Source organism: Colobus angolensis, unplaced genomic scaffold (genome assembly GCF_000951035.1).
Source record: "Colobus angolensis palliatus isolate OR3802 unplaced genomic scaffold, Cang.pa_1.0 Scaffold95, whole genome shotgun sequence".
Lineage (NCBI taxonomy): Eukaryota > Metazoa > Chordata > Mammalia > Primates > Cercopithecidae > Colobus > Colobus angolensis.
This window is the reverse complement of record NW_012123487.1, coordinates 2212940-2229950: the sequence shown is the minus strand read 5'-3', so window position 1 is coordinate 2229950 and position 17011 is coordinate 2212940. Positions and strand designations below refer to the sequence as shown.

Genomic DNA, 17011 nt, shown 5'->3' with positions numbered 1-17011 from the left:
CTTTGTATTAAATCATCTCTTGGCCGGGTGTGGTGGCTTATGCCTGTAATCTCAGCACTTTGGGGGGGCTGAGGTAGGTGGATCAAGAGGTCAAGAGATCAAGACCATCCTGGCCAACATGGTAAAACTCCTTCTTTACTAAAAATACAACAATCAGCCGGGTGTGGTGGCACACGCCAGTAGTCCCAGCTACTCAGGAAGCTGAGGCAGGAGAATCACTTGAACCTGGGAGGTGGAGGTTGTAGTGAGCCGAGATTGTGCCACTGCACTCCAGCCTGGCAACAGAACGAGACTGTTTCAAAAAAAAAAAAAAGTCCATTTCTTGAAATGTACCAAAAAAGCTAAAAAAAATTCAACCTTTAACTCTTAAATTTCACCTAAGATATACTAAACAAATATAAGATCTATATATTTTTTAACGGTATGTGTCCATTGGAAGCATCCATCTTTACTAATGGTGTTAAATAAAGAATCCCAGGAGTATTTGTACATAAATGGTTATTTGCTTTAATATATAATTAGCTCCACTAAAATCACAGTATAGTGTGACTTACAATCACATGAATATTAAGAATGAGGCTGGGCATGGCGGCTCATGCCTGTAATCCCAGCACTTTGGGAGGCCGAGGTGGGTGGATCACCTGAGGTCAGGAGTTGGAGACCAGCATGACCAAAATGGTGAATTCCACCTCTACTAAAAAATACAAAATTAGCTGGGCATGGTAGCTCATGCCTGTAATCCCAGCAACTTGGGAGGCTGAGGCAGGAGAATCACTTGAACTCGGGAGGCAGAGGTTGCAGTGAGCCGAGATCACGCTACTGCACTCCAGCCTGGGCAACAAGAGAGAAACTCCGTCTCAAAAGAAAGAAAAAGAAAAAAGAAAATCTAAGAATGCAAAGAATAGGAAAAGAGAATATAACATCAAAATTCTAAGTTGGAAATACATGTGTGACTGACTCAGCAGACCTGAGAAAGCCAAAGCCATACCCCAAGCCCGCAATGGAAAAGTTGAAAACGAATCTAATTTACATCACTGAATGTTCAAAAGACACAAGACATGGAAGAACCAGGCCAGGCATGGTGGCTCACACCTCTAATCCTAGGACTTTGGGAGGCCGAGGCTGGTGGGTGAACTGCCTAAGATCAGGAGTTCGTGACCAGCCTGGGCAACACACCAAAACTCCATCTCTGCTAAAATCAAACACAAAAAATTAGCTGGAACCCGGGCATGGTGGCTCACGCCTGCAATCCCAGCACTTTGGGAGGCCAACGCAGGTGGATCACCTAAGGTCAAGAGTTCGACACCTGCCTGGCCAACATGGTGAAACCCTATCTCTACTAAAAATACAAAACTTAGCTGGACATGCTGGTGGGTGACTGCAATCCCAGCTACTTGGGAAGCTGAGGCAGGAGAACTGCTTGAACCTGGGATGTGGAGGTTGCAGTGAGCCAAGATCATGCCATTGCACTCTAGCCTGGGCAACAGGAATGAAACTCTGTCTCAAAAAAAAAAAAAAAATTTAGCTGGGCGTGGTGGTGCATGCCTGTAGTCCCTGCTACTCAGGAGGCTGAGGCACAAGAATCACTTGAAATTCAGGAGGCAGAGGTTGCAGTGAACAGAGAACGAGCCTCTGCACTCCAGCCCCTGGGCAACAAAGCAAGCCCCTGTCTGCAAAAAAATGAAGACATGGAAGAACCAGGAACCAGGTACCTCTGAAACTGGAGGATAAGGAGGGGAGGGGATAAAATAAAGATTAGGTAAAAGCTGTTTGAGAAACAGATTCCTACATCTACTTCTTCCAGTCTCCTATCTCATGGACTTCTAATACCTGGTCCACATATTAATTCTGCCAAATGCTATGACATGTGAACCTTATGCTACCGAATGCACTCACTCATGACTGCCCACTGACTTCCCCAGAATAAGCTCTTGAAAATTCACAGGGAACCTGAAGCCACATCATGTTTTTCTAGGACTCGTAACAGTGACAAAATTATAACTTTCATTAAACAGATGATAGATTTTTCTGCTAATTTTTCAAAATTAAAAAACATATTGTTAGAGATATGGGTATAGATGACAAAAATTATTTTGAAAAAAGCAAGCTGAAGATGAATACAAATGTTAGATTAGTGGTTTCCTCTGGGAGGAAGACAAAAAGGAGAGATATAGAGGTTGCTTCTAAGGTTCTATTTCTTTACCTGGGAGGTATTCAAATTTGTTATCAAAAAACACATTTTAGCCTGTAATCTCGGCACTTTGGGAGGCTGAGGCGGGTGGATCACTTGAAGCCAGGAGTTCAAGACCAGTCTTGGCCAACATGGTGAAACCCCATCTCTACTAAAAATACAAAAATTAGCTGGGTGTGGTGGCACAACCGATAATTCCAGCTACTCGGGAGGCTGAGGCACGAGAACTGCTTGTACCCAGGAGGTGGAGTTTGCAGTGAGCCACGACTGCACCACTGCACTCCAGCCTGGGTAACAGAGTGAGAGGCTAACCCCCACAACACACACACACACACACACACAGAGACACTATCCCCCACAATAAACACACACACACACACACACACACACACACTCTTTATACGTTCTTCTATGTGTGAATGGTAATTTTACCATTAAAAAAATGTAATTAAAATGATCTCCACACCTTGAAGACTTAACTCGGTAGCTCTTTTGAGGTCATCATCTTCTTTCTGTTCCCAAGCCTCCTAAAGGGAAAAGAACAAAAACTAAGGTATTTAAAGAGGTACTGATTAAACTTACTTAATGAAGATAAAATCAGTTTCTCTGGAAGCATTTGCTAAGAATGCTTTCTGTAACCTGATGGATGTTTGGAATATTATCTTTTGAGGAATGTGGGGAAGTTCTTTACTTTTTTCAACATTGTCCTCTTAAAACACAACCTTAGAAGTAAGCTGGGCATGTAAACTCATGCCTGTAATCCCAGCACTTTGGGAGGCCGAGGCAGGCAGATCACCTGAGGTCCAGAGTTCGAGACCAGCCTAGACAACGTGGTGAAACCCCTTCTCTACTAAAAATATAAAAATTAGCCAGGTGTGGTGGCAGGCTCCTGTAATCCCAGCTACTCGAGAGGCTGAGTCAGGAGAATCACTTGAACCTGGTAGGTGGAGGTTGTAGTGAGCCAAGATCACGTCACTGCACTCTAGCCTGGGCGACACGAACGAAACTCCGTCTCAAAAAAATAAAAAACAAAACAAAACAAAGTGCCAGGCACATAGTAGATACAAATTGATGTCTTTCCTTCCCCCTGATTTATAGCATTTTCCAATTTCCATGGTATAAATAAATACTCCCACCATGGCCAATTTTAAGCTACTAACGTGACACTGAACACAGAGTTGGGAAGGGCATATAATTGGTTCTCCTGAGCTGATTTTGAGAGCCAGCTCTAACATAACACTCACCTTAATGTAACAGATGGCGAGACGAACATTTCCACAAGATATTATTCATAGGTTTCTATTTTTACTCTTGCTGAAGAAACCAAGACATATAGCGGATGCTTGGCAAATACTACACGAATGCCACTGACTATTAATTTTCTGATATATCTGAGGTTCTCTTAGAAAAAAATAGTACCTTCTGGCCAGGCGTGGGTGGCTCATGCCTGTAATCCCAGCACTTTGGGAGACTGAGGTGGGTGAATCACGAGGTCAGGAGGTCGAGACCATCCTGGTTAACACGTGAAACCCGATCTCTACTAAAAATACAAAAAATTAGCTGGGCGTGGTGGCAGGCGCCTGTAGTCCCAGCTACTTGAGAGACTGAGGCCGGAGAATTGTGTGAACCCGGGAGGCAAAGCTTGCAGTGAGCCAACGTTGCACCACTGCACTCCAGCCTGAGTGACAGAACGACACTCTCAAAAAACAACAAAAAAAGTACCTTCAATATCTCCTGAAATGTCTCAAACTAGATGACTATTTTAATTTTCATTTATGTAGAGATGAGATCTTGCTTTATTGCCCAGACTGGTTTCAAACTCTTGGCCTCGAGTGATCCTCCCACCTCGGCTTCCAAAAGTTCTGGGATTATAGGCATGAGCCACCGCGCCCGGCATAGATGACTATTTTCATTATATAAGGACAGGGAAATGTTGAGTATAACAAAAAATTTCCTTCGTCATCTTCAGAAAAGATAATTTACAAACAACATATGAATAAGAAAAAATATACTTTCATATTAGAGTATAAAGTTATTTTATACTTTAAAAAATTTATTTTATACTTTCTTCAGAATAAGTCTACTCTGAAACCAAAAGGCAAGACTCTCTTACTTATTAACAAAATGATGCAGGTATACCAAACTAAAGACACGTCCTCTTATAACCCTATTCTCATATCTGAGAAGTTTTAACTGAGTTAGCTGATAACAAATAGTATGTATATCTTTCATCTATGAAAAAAGGTGCTGAATTTTTTCTTTTTATGCACTATAAAGGAATTTTTGCTAAGAACTCAGACCTTGGTCATTTATATTAAAAGTAAGTTTTGGCTGGGCGCAGTGGCTCATGCCTGTAATCTCAGCACTTTGGGAGGCTGAGACAGGTGGATCACTTGAGGTCAGGAGTTCGAGACGAGCCTGGCCAACATGGCAAAATCCTGTCTCTACTAAAATGCAGAAATTAGCTGGGCACCTGTAATCCCAGCTACTCGGGAGGCTGAGGCAGGAGAATCACTTGAACGTGGGAGGTAGAGGTTGCAGTGAGCCGGGATCATGCCCCTACACTCCAGCCTGGGAGATAGAGCAAAACTCCATCATATACATACATACAAACAAACATACATGTAAGTCTTCTACACTTTGGGAGGCGAAGGCAGGTTGATCACTTGAGGTCAGAAGTTCAACACTAGATGGGCTAATGTGGTGTAACCCTATCACCACTAAAAATACAAAAATTAGCCAGGCATGGTGGTGGGTGCCTGTAATCCCAGCTACTTGGGAGGCTGAGGCAGAAGAATCACTTGAACCCAGGACGGGGAGGCTACAGTGAGCCAAGACGGTGCCACTGTACTCCAGCCTGGGCAACAAAGCGAGACTCCATTTCAAAAAAAAAAAAAAAAGTTTTCCAATACAAATGACTATGATATATTACTGGTAAAATAGTTTGCCATCTTGATGACAAGATAGCTAGAGTAGAACTTCTTACAAAAAAAGAAAAAGAAAAACAAACAAACAAAAAAAAACCCTGGAACAGCTGGTTCTGAAATGGTTTTAAAATAGCAATTCTCAATCTTGGCTGCCCATTGAAATCAGTGAGGCCAGGCTCACGCCTGTAATCCCAGCACTCTAGGAGGCCCAGGAAGGCGGATCACACAGTCAGGAGTTTGAGAACAGCCTGGCCAACATCATGAAACTCCCTTCTCTACTAAAAATACAAAAATTAGCCAGGTGTGGTGGCACGTCCCTGTAATCCCAGATACTCGGGAGGCTGAGGCAGGAGAATTGCTTGAACGTGGGAGGTGGAGGTTGCGGTGAGCTGGGATCATGCCCCTACACTCCAGCCTGGGAGATAGAGCAAAACTCCATCATATACATACATACAAACAAACATACATGTAAGTCTTCTACACTTTGGGAGGCGAAGGCAGGTTGATCACTTGAGGTCAGAAGTTCAACACTAGATGGGCTAATGTGGTGTAACCCTATCACCACTAAAAATACAAAAATTAGCCAGGTGTGGTGGCACGTCCCTGTAATCCCAGATACTCGGGAGGCTGAGGCAGGAGAATCGCTTGAACCCAGGAGGCGGAGGTTGCAGTGAGCCAAGATTGCACCATTGCACCCTAGCCTGGGCAACAGGGCGAGACTCCATCACAAACAAACAAACAAACGAAATCAGTGCGAGAAGCTTTTTAAAATCCATGTTAAAAGAACAGAGATCCAAATGCCCAGACCACACTCCAGATCAATCGTATCAGAGCAGAACACTCCAGTATTTTTAAAGAAATATATTTTTTTTTTTTTGGAGAGAGTCTTGCCTGTTAGCAGGCTGGAGTGCAGTGGTACGATCTTGGCTCACTGCATCCTCCACCTCCCGGGTTCAAGCGATTCTCCTGCCTCAGCCCCCAGAGTAGCTGGGACTACACGTGCGTGCCACCATGCCCAGCTAATTTTTTTTGTATTTTTAGTAGAGATGGGGTTTCACTATGTTGGCCAGGATGGTCTCAATCTCTTGATCTCGTGATCTGCCTGCCTCAGCCTCCCAAAGTGCTGGAATTACAGGCATGAGCCACCACACCCAGCCCACTCCAGTATTTTTAAAGCTCCCCAGTTAATCTGAATGTGCAGTTAAGATTGAGAACCACTGATCTAGAGAAATTAGATTTCTTTTCTTTCTTTTTTTTTTGAGACAGAGTCTTGCTCTATAGTCCAGGCAAAAGTACAGTAGCATGGTCTTAGCTCACTGCAACCTCCACCTCCTGGGTTCAAGCGATTCTCGTACCTCAGCCTTCCTCCTAGCTGGGATTACAAGTGCGCACCACCACACCTAATTTTTGTATTTTTAGTAGAGATGGCATTTTGTCATGTTGGCCATGCTGGTCTCAAACTCCTGACCTCAGGTGTTCCACCTGCCTAGGCCTCTCAAAGTGCTGGGATTACAGGTGTGAGCCACTGCGCCAGCCTAGATTTACTTTTTTTGAGATAGTCTTCCTCTGTCGCCCAGGCTGGAGTGGAATGGCATGACCCTGGCTCACTGCAACCTCTGCCTCCTGGGCTCAAGCAGCCTCTCAAGTAGCTGGGACTACAGGTGTGCACCACCACATCTGGCTAATTTTTGTATTTTCTGTAGAGATGGGGTTTTGTCATGTTGCCCAGGCTGGTTTCAAACTCCTGGGCTCAAATGATTCATCTGTCTTAGCCTCCCAAAGTGCTGGGATTATAGGCATGACCCACCCTATCTGGGCAAATAGATTTCTTTTCTCTTTTGAGACAGAGTGTTGCTCTGTCTCTCAGGCTGGAGTGTAGTGGCGAGATCTCGGCTCACTGCAACCTCCGCATCCCGGTTCAAGCGATTCTTCTGTCTCAGCTTCCCAAGTAGCTGGGAATACAGGCGCACACCACCACACCAGGTTAATTTTTGTATTTTTAGTGGAGACAGAGTATCACCATTTTGGCCAGGCTGGTTTAGAACTCCTAGCCTTAAGGGATTCACCCATTTTGGCCTCCCAAAGTGCTGGGATTACAGGCGTGAGCCACAGTGCCCAGCTTAGATTTCTTAATCTGATTATCTGATGAACCCAAAGCAGGCCTCAAACAAGCACTAAACCTACCCACTCATTCCAGGGAGTCTTGGTAAATGCTTAGTAACATAACTGGGATTGCACAGGATTAGATAACTATGAAAAATCAGACCTGTAAGTCAAATCCTATTGCCTATAAATCAGATATTTCAGGTGATTGTAACAGTGGAAAACAAGTGGCATAAAGTGAACACTAAAGAATAGGTTACTACATAAAGAAAAGAGCAAGGGCTGGGTACAAATAGCTCATGCCTATAATCCCTGCACTTTGGGAGGTTGTGGTGGGAGGACTGCTTAAGCCCAGGAGTTTGAGAACAGCCTGGGCAACAGTGACCCTGTCTCTACTAAAAATAAAAAAATGAGCTGGGCATGGTGGGTGCTCCTGTGGTCCCATGTACTTGAGAGACCTAGGCAGGAGAATTGCTTGAACTCAGGAGTTTGAAGCTGCAGTGAGTCATGATCAAGCCACTGCATTCCAGCCTGGACAACTAAGCAAGACCCTATCTTAATAAATAAACAGAAAGGCAGATAAATGTTCTAACACTAAAATCTGAAAATTAGATTTTATATACTATTTCTGATAATTCTATGTTCAAATAATTCATCAAAATTTACATTCTTAGAAAATAACCAAAACAAATACAATGCCTTAAATAAATTATTATAAAATCATGGTGGTATACTGGCTGTTTCTACAGCTTGCAAAATAATGCTGGACTGGGAAGCCAGGCATGGTGGCTCACATCTGTAGTCCTAGCACTTTCGGAGGCCAAAGGAGGACGACTGCTTTAGTCCAGGAGTTCAAAACCAGCCTGGGCAACATAACAAGGCCCTGTCTCTAAAAAATTAAAATAGAAAATAAAAAGAAAAAAAATAAATTTGGACTAGGAATAATCTACAATATCCCATCCTGTTTTAGCAAGCAATGAATTATAGTTATGAAAGGTAACCAACAATACATTTTATTGCATTTGGATTTTCAAAAAAAGAAAAACTACCCATGTACCTGTTTCAAACCCAGGCTGGAGTGCAGTGGCGTGATCTCAGCTGACTGCAACCTCTGCCTCCTGGGTTCAAGTAATTCTCCTGCCTCAGCCTCCCAAGTAGCTGGGACTACAGACATGTGTCACCATGCCTGGCTAAGTTTTACATTTTTAGTAGACAGGGTTTTGTCATGATGGCTAGGCTGGTCTCAAACTCCTGGCCTCAAGTGATCTGCCCGCCTCAGCTTCCCAAAGTACTCAGATTACAGGCATGAACTACCAAGCCCTGCCTCAAACAAGTCTTTTTTTCCCCCCACTGACTTACTGTATGTAAATCATCTGGAACAATGTCTGACACATAGTAAGCGCTCAACACATTAGTTATTATTATTCTATTTCTCAGGAAAGATAAGTACAGAGAAAGTAGCAATATAAATATCTCTTACCTGCTCTTGAAGGCTCTGAGCCAGTGCCTGCTGAAGCTCTTGCTCTTCCCTTTCACGCTCCATATCATACTGCTGGAGCCAATCAACCTCTCCCTGAGATCCTTCTGGAGTTTTGTTTTCTTTATTCTCATCACAGTCTTTAGTTATCTCAGTAAAACTGGCAGGATCTGAGGAAGCAGAACATAACATTAATTTGGAAAATCCTCTCTAATAAATGGAAATTTCTGAACTAGAGTGACACCTACTGTTCATAAAGGAATTTACCCTAATTTCATCTAGAATTTGCTTAGGACATACAATTTCACCTTACTAGATCTACGTCAGGGTTGATCAACCTTAGAGCTGACATTTTGGGTGGGACAAGCTTTTGTTGGGGTGAGGGGCAAAGAGTATGTCCTGTTCATTGTAGAACGTTTAGCAGTGTTTCTGGTCTCTACCTACTAGATGTCAATAGCATCCACCCACTACAGTTGTGAAAACCAAAATGACAGACGTTACCGTATGTCCCCTGGAAGGCAAAACTGTTCTTTTTTGAGAATAAATGATCTACAATAATGGTTCTAAAAGTTAATTAATCATCAGAAACACACTATGTAAAGATGGGGAAGAAAAAACAGCCATAGGTCATAGTGTCACTTGACCAAGTACTGGAAATAAAATATTGTTTAGAGCAAATGAAGTAAGAATTAGGCCAAAATGATCAAGAGATTTTCCCCATTTATTTTTTTGAGACAGTGTCTCTCTCTCAGCTCATCGGAACCTCTGTCTCCTGGGTTCAAGCAATTCTCGTGCCTTAGCCACCAAGTAGCTGGGATTAAAGGCGCACGCCATCATGCCCAACTGATTTTTGTTTTAGTAGAGATGAGGTTTCACTATATTGGCTAGGCTGCTCTCAAACTCCTGATCTCAGGTGATCTGCCCACCTTGAGCTCCCAAAATGCTGAGATTACAGGTGTGAGCCACTGTGCCTGGCCGATTCTCCCCATTTATCACACTGTATGTTGAACATGTGTTTAAACATTAATAATCAAACAAGGATTGTATATATCTAAATCAAAAGAGTGTACGGCAACATACAGTGTATGTTTAAAACATTCAGGAAGGTAAGAAATCCCCACTCCCCTCCCCTCCCCCTACCCCCAGGCTGGAGTGCAGTGGCTCACTGCAACCTCCGCCTCTTTCAAGCAATTCTTCCGCCTCAGACTCCTGAGTAGCTGGGACTGCAGGTGCCCGCCACCATGCCCGGCTAATTTATATATATACATACACATATATACACAGACACTGTTTTTTGAGATGCAGTCTCGCTCTGTTGCTCAGGCTGGAGTGCAGTGGTGTGATCTCGGCTCACTGCAACCTTTGCCTCTAGGGTTCAAGTGATTCTCCTGCTTCAGCCTTCCGAGTAGCTGGGATTACAGGCCACCATGTCTGGCTAATTTTTGTATTTTTAGTAGAGATGAGGTTTCACCATCTTGGTCAGGCTGGTCTCGAACTCCTGACCTCGTGATCTGACTACCTCGGCCTCCCAAAGTGCTGAGATTACAGGCATGAGCCACCATGCCTGGCCTAATTTTTATATTTTTTTTTGTAGAGATAGGGTTTCACCATGTTGGCCAGGTTGGTCTTGAACTCCTGACCTCAGGTGATCCGCCTGCCTTTGCCTCCCAAAGTGCTGGGATTACAGGTGTGAGCCACCCCTCCCGGCCTGTTCCTTCTCAATTTCTAGACTATGGCTAGCTAAAATAAACAGGATAGTTATGATTTTCTTCTGGTTATCTGAATTGTTAGAGCAATAACATTTCATGATTTTTTTTTTCCGACTGAGTTTTGCTCTGTCGCCCAGGCTGGAGTGTAGTGGCACAGTATCTGCTCACTGCCTTCTAGGTTCAAGTGATTCTCCTGCCTCAGCCTCCCGAGCAGCTGGGATTACAGGTGTGCACCATAACACCTAGCTAATTTTTTATATTTTCAGTAGAGATGGAGTTTCACCATATTGGCCAGGTTAGTCTCGAACTCCTGACCTCAAGGGATCCGCCCACCTCGGCCTCCCAAAGTGCTGGGATTACCAGGCATGAGCCACCATACCCGGCCATTTCATAATAACTTTATTATTATCATTATTTTTTTTAATTTTTTTATTTTTTTGAGATGGAGTTTCACTCTTGTTGCCCAGGCTGGAGTGCAGTGGCATGATTGTGGCTCACTGCAACCCCCATCTCCCAGGTTCAAGCAATTCTTCTGCCTCAGCCTCCCAAGTAGCTGGGATTCTCCTGCCTCAGCCTCCCAAGTAGCATGCACCAACACGCCCACCTAATTTTGTATTTTTAGTAGAGGCGGGGTTTCACCATATTGGTCAGGCTGGTCTTGACCTCCTGACATCAGGTGATCCATCAGCCTTGGCCTCCCAAAGTGCTGGGATTACAGGATTGAGCCACCTGTAATAGTAATTTTCAATGCCTGGCCCACAGTAATTTTCAATACAAATACAAGCGTTAACTATATCAAACATTACTAAAGTAAACCTCCTCATCAAAAAGTATTTAACTGGCCAACAAGAATTACCTTTATATACTCATGCTATACATATTGTTATTGAGTTTGTATATGCTCTTTACCTGCCCTAATACTGTATTTTATTTTATTTTTTGAGAAAGACTCTTGCTCTGTTGGCCAGGGTGGAGTACAGTGGCACAATCTCGGCTCACCGCAACCTCCACCTCCCGGATTCAAGCGAATTTTTCTGCCTCAGTCTCCTGAGTAGCTTGGATTACAGGCGTGTGCCACCACAGCCGGCTCATTTTTTATTTTTAGTAGAGACAGGGTTTCACCATGTTGGCCAGGCTGGTCTTGAACTCCTGACCTCAGGTGATCCACCTACCATGGCCTCCCAAAGTGCTGGGATTACAGGTGTGAACCACTGCGCCCGGCCCCTAATACTGTATTTCCCTGTAGCACAGGTAACTCTGAAGTTTACAGCATCTTGGCTTTAGATTCTAAGTCAGCAACTAGTTAGCATTTTGAGTTGTACTGAATTGCTGAATATTTATTAAAAGAGGAAAAGAAACTTAGGATTCATTTGGTGGAAAAATCCCAATTGTTCAGAAAAATTATATTACAGATAATCCCAATTAAACACACAAAAAACAATTATCCTAGAGATGTCAATAATTTCTTCCTTTCTTCTATTATTGGAGAAACGACCCTTCCCATGGCCTAGAAGGGGCAGCTTGGAAGTCTACATGACCCTGCCTGTCTCTCCCATCAAAGCCTGCTGAACTGGGAATGGATTATTTGACTCAATCAATTAGATTATCTGTTTTGGAAATTTGCAACTGAGATATACAAAGTTAACTGATAATGAGCATTTCAAGTGGAAGGAAGACTTGGGGGTTGACGTTGCTATTTTAGAGTATAAAATGAGTATTATTACTTTTATTATCAAAACATACTCAAAAATATGAGAGTAATTTTTCTTAACCAATAATTTTGAGCACTCAATGATTCAATGTACCTCAGACAATCCTGGATTATACTAGTAACTAATCCATGTGTTAGAAAGCAGATCAAGGAAGTTTCCTTGAAGATGCTAAAGTCAATATATATTTGTCTTCAGGATAAGATTATCAGACAGATACAGAACCTATTTAAAAATCTACGGGGACATACATGGCCATGAAGTAATAATCTACTTTTAAAGATTGCACAATGGATCAAAAAAGATTCATGTGTTTAACTGAACATTCTTACACTGAATATACTGTTTGCTTCTTCCCCACACCCTAATTGAAAACCGTTCTCTTCCTGATATTCTATATTTCAGTGAATGAGATAATTTTCCACAGTTTCTTTTAAAAGACAGAAATCTGAGGATCATATTTGACTTCTCCCTCTCATTCACTCCTCACATAAGATAAATGATTATTTCCTAACCATCTCTTGAATCCATCAATTTTTTTTTTCAAGCCAAAACCTTGGCTTAGGACACCATTAACTTCTGGTTTGGACTACCGCAACAATTTCCTAAGAGGTCTCAGGTATTACTATAGTTTTTCTCTAACTTCTGTAGCCAGAATGGTCTTTTCTTCAAGCATAAATCCTTACAAAATAATTGTTTGCTTAAAATATCCAATAACTTCCTAATGCCTTTGAAACAAAAGCCCAAATTCCTAAACATGGCTTCAGGCCATGCAAAAACCACAGACTACTTAGATCTCTAGTCTCATCTTTTGCATTTCCCCTTTAACCATATGCTCCAGTCATGCAGATCACTCTGAACTTTCTTTTAGGTCCACTAACTTCCTGTGGGCTTTCTCATTTCTGAGTCTTTGTACACACTATTCCTTCTGGCTAGTGTCTAGAGACTGTGAAACTTTACTTAGTATTCCTACCCCTCCTCAGTTGATTCACAAGACAGCGCAACTGTTAAGTCACAGATATTTATTGAGAATCTATGTGCCAAGTACTGTTGTAGAAGCTGGGGATATAGTGATAATTAAAGCAACATGGTGCTTGCCCTCAAGGAGCTTAAGTGCAAAAGCTCTGAGATGAGAATGGCCTGGGCATATTTGAGGGAGGGAGAGAGGGAGGGAGAAAGAGAGAGAGAAAGAAGTACAGATTTCAGGAAGACATCATGGAGAGTGAGAAAACAAAGTATTACCAAACTGACTAGTAGCATTTAGTGCCCATTTAAGAGTGTAGTCCTGAGTTTAAGGAAAGTTCACTGAACACAGTTTTGTGATTTTCTTTAGCAATCATCAGCAGCTTGGGTGCAGGTATGGAAAAAGTAGCTAGTTGAGTTGGGAATTTGGGTTTTGTCAGGCTACTGTAACTGAAGAAAACAGGAAGGAGATAAAAGGGTACCAAAATATGGCATGTGGCTGCCTAAGAAAGGAAGTGATGATAAGAGGGAGGTGCTGAACAGCAAAAAAGTAAGAGTCAATGGGTTGGCAGTGTTCATAAAAATCAAGTAATAAAGTCGGAATATGACACTAGGTAAGCTGGATGGAAAGAAGGATGAGGGAAGGATATTTGAAACAAAGATTTCAAAGGTGGTACAGTTATTGATGATGACAAAGTCTAGGGAAGTGGTTTTCACACTTTAGTATTGCATGAGAATCACTCGGAGGGCCTATCAAAACACAGACTGCTAAGCCCCACATCCAGAGTTTCTCAGTCAGTAGGTCTGAGGTGGTATCAAGAATGGGCATTTCCAGGAAGTTCACAGATTATATTTGATGATCTAAGTTCATACTTTGAGAAGCACTGGTCTAGGGTAATGACTTCTATAAGTGGGCAACCAAAATAGGGTCAAAGAAAAGATTTTGGAATTAAGATCAGAAACTGAGAAAACAGGCTGCTGAAAGAAAGGGATCATGACACTTCTTCAGACTGTCTTTTCTACTTAAACTCTCTCCATAAGTGATCTCATATATTACTATAGCCTCACAAACTGACAAAGTATCAAATTCATATCTCTAGTCTGAATTTCTTCCCTGAGTTTTAAACTTGTATATTGAAATGACTAGGTGAAATCTCCATTTGCCTGTTTAATTTTTATTCCTCCCTTGTCCCATCAACTGTGCCTTCCTCATATCAGCAAATGATACCATTATCTATCCAATTGCTCAGGCCAAAAAACATGTCTCCCTTGATTTTTTTCTTTTTCCCTTGGCATCTTTGTGGCGTTGGTTAGAAAGATCAGCTGGGGCCAGGTGCAGTGGCTCACACCTGTAATCCTAGCACTTTGGGAGGCTGGAGTGGGGGGTGAATCGCCTGAGGTCAGGAGTTCAAGACCAGCCTGGCCAACATGGTGAAACCCTGTATCTACTAAAAATGCAAAAAAAAAAATTAGCTGGGCGTGGTGGTGGGCGCCTGTAATCCCAGATACTCGGGAGGCTGAGGCAGGAGAATCACTTGAACCTGGGAGGCAGAGGTTGTAGTAAGCTGAGATCATGCCACTGCACTCCAGTCTGGGCGACAGAGAGAGACTTGGTCCGGCCCAGGAGAAAAAAAAGAAAAGAAAGATTAGCTGGGGATGGCTAGATGGCTAGATATCCTCTTTCTTCTGGTGATCTCACGAGTCTTTCCTTCTCAATGTGATCTCTCCAGCAGGACAGCCAAGTTTCTTACACAGCAGCCTAGGGTTCCCAAAAGCACAAAAGGGGAAGTTGCCAGGCCATCTTAATGTTTAATCACAAACTTGACACAAAATAAATTCAATCACATTTTACTACACTCACATAGCCTTCCCAAATTCACTGTGAAGAGGTCTATACAGGAGTATGCATACTGGTAGCTATGGTTCACTAGAGGCTGTCTTTGGAGACTGTGTGTGTGTATACACACTCACATTTTTCTACGGAGCCATGTGAATACACTGTAATTGCAGATATTATAATACTTTACCCCAAAGCACGTGAGCCTGAATCTCTCTCTCTCTCTTTTTTTTTCCTTTTGAGACGGAGTCTTACTCTGTCGCCCAGGCTGGAGTGCAGTGGCATGATCTCAGCTTACTGTAAGCTCCACTTCCTGGGTTCACGCCATTCTCCTGCCTCAGCCTCCCGAGTAGCTGGGACTACAGGCCCCCACCACCACACCCCGCTAATTTTTTTTTTTTTTTTTTTTTTTTTTTTTGAGACAGAGTTTTGCTCTTGTTGCCCAGGCTGAAGTGCAATGGTGCAGTATCGGTTCACTGCAACCTCCACCTCCTGGGTTCAAGCAATACTTCTGCCTCAGCCTCCCAAGTAGCTGGGATTATAGGCATGCAACATCATGCCCGGCTAATTTCGTATTTTTGGTAGAGATGGGGTTTCACCACGTTGGTCAAGTTGGTCTTAACCTCCTGACCTCAGGTGATTCACCACCTCAGCCTCCCAAAGCACTGGGATTACAGACATAAGCCACCACACCCAGCCCAGCCTGAATCTCTTAATTAAAAAGCACATTTTCCTATATAACAATTATCACACCTAAGAATATTAACAGTAATTCTATTTATAATTCCAATCTATAGCCCACATTCTCATTTTTCCAGTTGTTTCCAAAATATTTTTTGTAGAATTTTTTCTAACCTTACTACATTTGGTTGTCAGGTCTCTTTAATGTTTAGTCAAGGGCCAGTTTTTCTTCTAAAGCCTCCCATTATGGATTTTTCTAGTGTTCTTTGAAGTATAGGTTGTTTTTTCCCCATACCCCAGAGCCTGGAGACAGGGTGGGTTTCCTCTTTATTACCCACTGCCATTTCCAACTACTTTGTCTCCTTTCACGCTATAAAAACTGTAGCTCCCTTGAAGTGTATGATATAGGACATTGCTACATACTACCTCTTCCTGTAGCTGTCCCTTTGTTAATTTTATGAAGTTATAGAACTGGGAAAAGAACTAAAAAGGAGAGCAGAAAGCAGGAAATAAATCAGGAAGGGACAAAAGCACCAATATTAACCAGTGATACCTAAGGGCAGTGATTATAAATGTAATAAGGGGACTGCATAATGATACTTGTATCAAGAAGGAAAAAATTAATGCCTGCGTATAAAAACCATCACGTTTTTCTTTCCAGTTAAATGTGGATATACTAATTCTTATTTTACTTGCATGCAAAATAATTCAAAATTGAAGAGGTTCCAACTATGAGAATGTAGAAAATAATTTTCTGATATTCTAGTATTCTCTTCATTTTCAAAATCCTATGCTTGGTGTACCTGAAACACATTAGCAATATACAGTTGTTTAGATCTTGGGGCTATCAAGAGAGAAAAATTTGAACTGGTCATAGGAAAAGACAGTAAAAGTTATCTACCTAAAAGTTTCAAAATACCCACAGTACAAGGCAGGATGGCTCAGCTCTGTTGTTCCCATTGATAGCTTTAGATAACAAAAAATGAATAAAAATTACCAAAAAAATAGTATAGCATTTTATGTACAGTCATGTGTTGCTTAATGATGAAGATACATTCTAAGAAATTGCATTAAGTGATTTCATCTTTGTGCGAACATCTTCAAGTATACTTAACACAAACCTAGATGGTATAGCTGACTACATATCTAGGCTATATGGTATAGCTTATTGCTCTTGGGCTACAAACCTGTACAGCATGTTACTGTACTGAGTACTGCAGGCAACTGTAACATAGTGGTAAGTAGTTGTGTACCTAAATATATCTAAACATAGAAACTAAGTAATGCCCTGTGCAGGGGATGGAGAACTTGAATTATTCACACCCTAACACCTGGTGTAAATTCCGATATAGGAAAACGAAAGAATTATATGAATTTCTTTTTCTTTTTTTTTTTTTTTTTGAGACGGAGTCTC

At 42.2% G+C, this 17011-nt stretch overlaps 1 protein-coding gene across 1 annotated transcript in view; it reads right to left on the bottom strand.

Annotated features, from left to right (window-relative positions):
- Positions 1 to 17011, bottom strand: part of USP37 (ubiquitin specific peptidase 37) — a 108274-nt gene that overhangs the window by 6948 nt on the left and 84315 nt on the right. The window contains exons 18-19 of the mRNA XM_011932264.1: positions 8702 to 8868; positions 2658 to 2718 (exon numbers count right to left, since the gene is read on the bottom strand). Of these exons, the coding sequence (XP_011787654.1) occupies positions 2658 to 2718; positions 8702 to 8868 (228 nt within the window). The remainder of the gene's footprint in view (positions 1 to 2657; positions 2719 to 8701; positions 8869 to 17011) is intronic.